At 37.6% G+C, this 5,720-nt stretch overlaps 1 protein-coding gene across 1 annotated transcript; it reads right to left on the bottom strand.

The window, feature by feature from the left end:
* Window positions 1-1,071: 1,071 nt before the first annotated feature.
* On the bottom strand, window positions 1,072-2,017 carry LOC127081440 (uncharacterized). Its single transcript, XM_051021687.1, has 2 exons — window positions 1,286-2,017; window positions 1,072-1,196 (listed from the first exon to the last, which is right to left on the bottom strand). The coding sequence occupies exons 1-2, from the start codon at window positions 2,015-2,017 to the stop codon at window positions 1,182-1,184; spliced, it is 747 nt and encodes a 248-aa protein (XP_050877644.1). The 3' UTR covers window positions 1,072-1,181.
* Window positions 2,018-5,720: the final 3,703 nt, after the last annotated feature.

Genomic DNA, 5,720 nt, shown 5'->3' with positions numbered 1-5,720 from the left:
GAGCATATCTATTGATGTTGGTGGGTTCCACCATATTTGCTGATAAGACCTTTACACTTGTAGAGGCACGATACCTCCTCCTGTTTAGGGACTTGGATGGATGTTCAGGATATAGTTGGGGAGCAGCTGCACTAGTTACCCTCTACCGATATCTTGGAGATGCGTCCATGTACAGTTGCAAACAGCTCGGTGGATATCCTACTCTCCTACAGGTATATAATTTAATTTTGTTAATTAAGTGTTGGATTCATTTTATAAAATATTGTAACTTAATTTGTTTTATTTATTATGTTTTTATTTTGTAACAGTGTTGGATTCACGAGTATTTTCCAACTGTTGGAAAAAGAGGGGAGAATTGGAATCCTGCTGGAAACTGTGGTCTTTCCCGAGCGATGTGATGGTCGTATAGACAGGGAGTCCTGAAGGTCGATGATTTACGACCTATTTTGGACGAGCTGACACCTACCGACGTCATCTGGCGACCATTTGAGGATCCTAGAGCATGGCGTGTATTTAATGAGATATGTCTTTACAGGGGCTGTTTGAAGTGGGGTGAAACAGTTGTTCCATACTTGCCTGATAGATGTTTACGTCAGTTCGGGTATAGGCAGTATGTTCCATCCCCACCTCTGGATTGTATGATGGCGACGGATATTGATGTTGATTGGATCAGTTACCATCAGAGTGTTGTCGATGTGATCGGTTCATCTTCCGTGGCCACGACTCCATCTGAGGTAGAAGACGGTTATCTGGAGTGGTATTATCGTGTTTCCCATCCACGGTTGGTCCCTCCCCATCGTGACGCTCCTAGAGAGGTTCCCGTTCCTGTATATGACGTCGGGCCATCTGATCCTGATTGGGCTCGTGTATCTACATTGATTCGTCGCTATCTGAGACAGGTTAATGCTGAAGAGGAAGATCCACAGTTTTCTGATTTATTTGAAGCTTTGCATATTTCTCGTTCACATTGATTATATGTATTAAGCTTTGAATATAATAGACATAATAATATAGATTTCATGTTTTGATTACATATTTATGTTTTGATTACATAATCATGCTAATACAGGTGTAAGTAATTGCCAATGTTGCATACGTCCTGCAAATCCTAGCATCCAAGTAGTTGCTATATGAGAACGAAATTTCTTCCAATCTAATGTGACCGGTGGCAATGGAAACCCCTATTTCATGTTAACCTGATAAAGTAAAATAATTAAAAGATTAAGTCATATAACATAAAATATTAACTGAAATAATTAAAATATTTAGACATATAAATACGTACCTGAACCCAATGATTATGGTTAACAAAACCAATGCAATAAATAGAGACATTTGGTGAATGTGAACTTGTCATCGGAAAGAAAGTGATGCACGGATTGCCTAAACAGACAAGTACAACATTATAACGATTCGCTATCAAGTAACCCATATCTGGTAGACTCATCCATTTTTCAGGTGGCTGTGAACCAAACGATTCTATCATCAAAGATTCTCTCACAGCTGACAACCGATTAGAAAATAACTTGTCATACAAAGTTGACCTATCCTTGTCTATTAATTCCAACCCCAACTCTCTGCGAAGCATTGACCAACCATCCTCACCATATCCATGCAATGATGCAATGACTCTAAATCCACAATTACCATCTGATTCAACATTAACTACATCTTCAATGTATGACCTAATATGATTAGGAAATTGAACAATGAATTGTGGTTGCTTCTTTGATAATTTGATCTTCTTCGAAGTCTGTGATGGTTGAGATTGCCTTTGTGAAGATTGAGATGCCTTATCAACATACTCATGATACGAAGGGTCCCTATAAACATCATAATCTGCTGGTTTTTTCCCTTTCTTCTTCACTCCTCCTTTGGTTTTTATTTTCTCAGGTGGTGGACACAATGTTGTCATTGTTAGGTATGCTAGTTCACATACCCTACTCCTTAATGCCCTTTTCCCAATAACATCTAATGACCTAAATCGTCTCCACAACTCATCCATTGCAGCCGTCATATCCACCTCATATCCACCTCTGATCCATTGCAACCGTCACATCTAATGACCTAAATTGTCATAGTTTCCTCCAATGAACATGAACAGCATCAATGGGTATCGGTATACCACCTACTCTGTATCTTCCTAACTCACAAGCACAAGGTAACCCATAAGATGTTCTAAGAGTACAACCACATATTTTCCTGTTAGTTCCAACATAATCAACTCTCAATAACTCTTCAGCAATACGTCTCAAAGCAGCTCGAGATACGGAACCACACAAATAACCATTAAAGGGACTTACGTGCGCGTGCTCAACTTCGTAAAAGCTCTTTTGAAATGAAGCTCTAATGTTTCCCAGTTGTAACCTCAAGTTGTTATTCATGGCTTCCCAACATTTGACCATGTCACCTATACTGTTTCCTAACATCTGCTTTAACTTCCAATGAGCAGATTCAACCCTAAAAATATCAGATATAAAAAATACCATTAGATATTGAAAATATCAAATATTAAAAATATCAGATATTCAAAATAACACATAAAAAAAACATAAAAATAATATCAGATATAAAAATAACACATACAAAATTATAAGACGTACCGATTAGTCGTTGTGTTACCCAAATGTAGGACTCGATTAATCCATGCTCCAACAAATCTATGCCTATGTGGAGTCAACCATGTGTCTTTCACATAATTAATAAATCCACTATAATCAACACATGCTTGCTCAAGTTGATGCAACCGCTGACCATACTCAACCTCATCACTAGCCCAAACAACTTCCATCCATAATGTGTCTATCGTCTTTTGCAGGTCATTCACCACATGTTGTTTGCATTTGGCACCAACGTTTTTGTTAATGTGAAATCTACATAGCAAATTAATCGAGTTGGGAAACACAACTTCAATTGCTTTCATCAAAGCAAGATCTCTATCTGTCAAAATCACTTGTGGACACATGTCTTTCTTCACAAACAACTCTTTTAATTTCTCCAGTACCCAGCAAAAATTCTCTGTTTGCTCAGACTCCATATACGCAAATCCAACAGCAAAAGTCAACTCAGTCGATGTCATGCCAACAATTTCAAACAAAGGTTGTCTATATTTGTTTGTCTTGTAGGTGCTATCCATAACTAACACAATTGGAAATATATTCAACAACTTAACTGAATCAGGATGTGCTCAAAATATCTCTCTCACCACTTCCGAGTCATCCTGTTTTCTACTCCAATACACATATCCTGCATCCTCAATAAGCTTAAACAAATGTTGTATCTCACTCCTTGGACCTCTTATCTCTTTTTCTATCACACTCTTATGCTTGTATACTTGCGTAATCCGAGTGACATTCTCAGGAAACTTGTCTTGCAAGGAAAGCAAAATGTTTCTAGGTGCTACATGTCTCTTTGCCAAATCAGCGACATGTTGCTTCTCATCTGTGGTCAACCTACCAATAAACGAATGACCTTCTAATCTATCAGGTAAACCATGATTATGTAACCCACATTTTACATCAATCTTCCAACCAGATCCATCTTTCGCCGGAGTCGACCTGATTTTAAATGGACATCCACATTTCTTGGACGCACTTTGGGTACCACTATCACTAATCTTGTGTTTCCCACCTTTATCACAACCAAATATTATTTTGTTACTTCTCCCTCTCTTCCCCGTTTCAGTATCTGAACGACTGATAATAACAGTTACTTTATTGTCGATTCCAACCTTTTTAATCCATCTGATAACCTCTTCTCGTGTACCAAATCTTTCCGTCGTCATAAACGCATCAGTAGTATCTACACATATTTTGGGAAGATTTTCCATTTCTGTAAAAAAATAAAAAATAAAACAATTAAAAAAAAAAATTAAAAAAAAACGTACCGGAAGACTTTAGGAAAGACTTCCGGAACACACATAATGCATACCGGAACTCTTTGGAGAAGAGTTCCGGTATGCAAATTTTTTTGAATTTTTTTTTATATGAACCGGAACTCTTTCCTTAAGTGTTCCGGTTTGCTTTTTTTGTGTTCCGGAAGTCTTTCCTAAAGTCTTCCGGTTTGGAAAAATACATACCGGAAGTCTTTTTGCAGGAGTTCCGGTGCGAGGGGTGCGAAAGTGTAATTTTTGCAATTTTCAACCGAATGGTAAAAATGAAATGGTAAATTGGTTAAAACCAATTAAGGGTAAAATGGGAATTTTTAAATTTTTGTAAGGGTATGGGGTTAATTGTAGGGGTACAAGGTAAAATTTTCATCCACGGATTGCCTCTCGTGTTCAAAACAAGGCAGAAACAAGGAAAAAAGTGTTCATGTCCAAATAGAATGCTCTAATCCAAATACGAACGAAATGAAATTTCACGGCGCCGGAGAAAAATTTGCTCGGTGGCATCCGCGACTCAAAGAAAACTCATCTCAACGTCCGATGTACTCTTCTGTTTGTGGTTGATTGAGATCAAGATGAAGCTTCGCGTTCGTGCGTTGCGTTTTAGATGAAGGTGAAGCTTTGTTCGGATTTGTGTGCTGTGTTGAGATGAAGATGAAGACGTTCGTGCATTGCATTGCAATGAAGATGAAGACGTTTAGATTTCCTGTTACGATTTCGTCGCCAAGCCTCGATTTCATATTGGCATGCTTTTGTTAATTTCTCCTGTTTCGAATTCTTTTCGTGAATCCCTTCTGCTTTCGATTCTTCTCTACCCCTCAATCTCTTTTTCGTGAGTTTCCTCTAGTTGATTTTTAGTGATGAAAGGGGTTCGTTCGGACGTTTTCTGGAGAGTGACGTTCAGTTAAGGGTCATTGTAGAATGGTTTTGAGCGTGAGGTTCAGTGGAGAATGATTGTAGAATTTCTGAATTGATGAGAGGTTCGTTAGGAGGTTGAGATTATTATGGCAGTTGGAAGTTGTTATGAGAGTTGGAAACATTTAGCAATTATGTTTTTGGGTCTGTTCTGAGGCTTTTTTGAGAAAGGAAAAAAAGTAGGCTTTTCTGTTATGACAGTTGTGAATGGTGGTTAGTTGTTAGGATGAGAATTCCATTTTCTATTATGAGTGAATCGGTGCAGTTCAGTTGAATGAATGGTTAATTTGTTTATGAACTGGTTGGCTAGGTTAGTAACAAGTGGTTAGCTTTATTCCCAAGGCATTGTTGTTGTGAATCATTGGATGTTGCTGCTGATTCGTTTTGTTTTGCACTGTTTGCTGTTAATGCATTGTGGTTGGCCTTGTATGATATGTTGTTGTAATCGTGGTTTGCAATGAATTATGATAGGTTATGTATTGTTGGTTAGGAAAAGTTAAGTTAGGTGATGTGATGTGAATGAGTTCATGCTATGATAAATGTGTTTCAATGATTGTTATGGTTTGGATGATTGTTTGAAATGAATGTTCTACCAATTGGATGAATGTAGTGCTTCTTTATGATAGGATTGCTATGCTTTGCATTTGGTATTGTCATGTTGGTTTGAAGTTAGGCCATGTCTTTGTTATGAATAATGATTGATGAATAATGTATATGGTCTTGTATGTATTGCTAGTTATGCTTGTTTTGAAATGAAAATGAATTAGAATGCTTGAAGTGTGTTATGTTAACATGTGGTTACTTGAAATGTGGTTCATGATAATGCATTGTTTGGAATGGTTTTGTAGGGTTGATGCACACATGAAGATGGATTGAAGAGTGGAATTGGAAGGTGGTTTGGATTTGCTTTGTCATGGAA

This window comes from Lathyrus oleraceus, chromosome 5 (genome assembly GCF_024323335.1).
Source record: "Lathyrus oleraceus cultivar Zhongwan6 chromosome 5, CAAS_Psat_ZW6_1.0, whole genome shotgun sequence".
Classification (NCBI taxonomy): domain Eukaryota; kingdom Viridiplantae; phylum Streptophyta; class Magnoliopsida; order Fabales; family Fabaceae; genus Lathyrus; species Lathyrus oleraceus.
The sequence above is the reverse complement of the archived record's forward strand: the minus strand, read 5'-3'. Positions and strand labels throughout refer to the sequence as shown.

Excerpts from the sequence above, each read along its gene's own strand:
- LOC127081440 (XM_051021687.1), bottom strand. The coding sequence starts at position 2,017 with ATGACGGCTGCAATGGATGAGTTGTGGAGACGATTTAGGTCATTAGAT.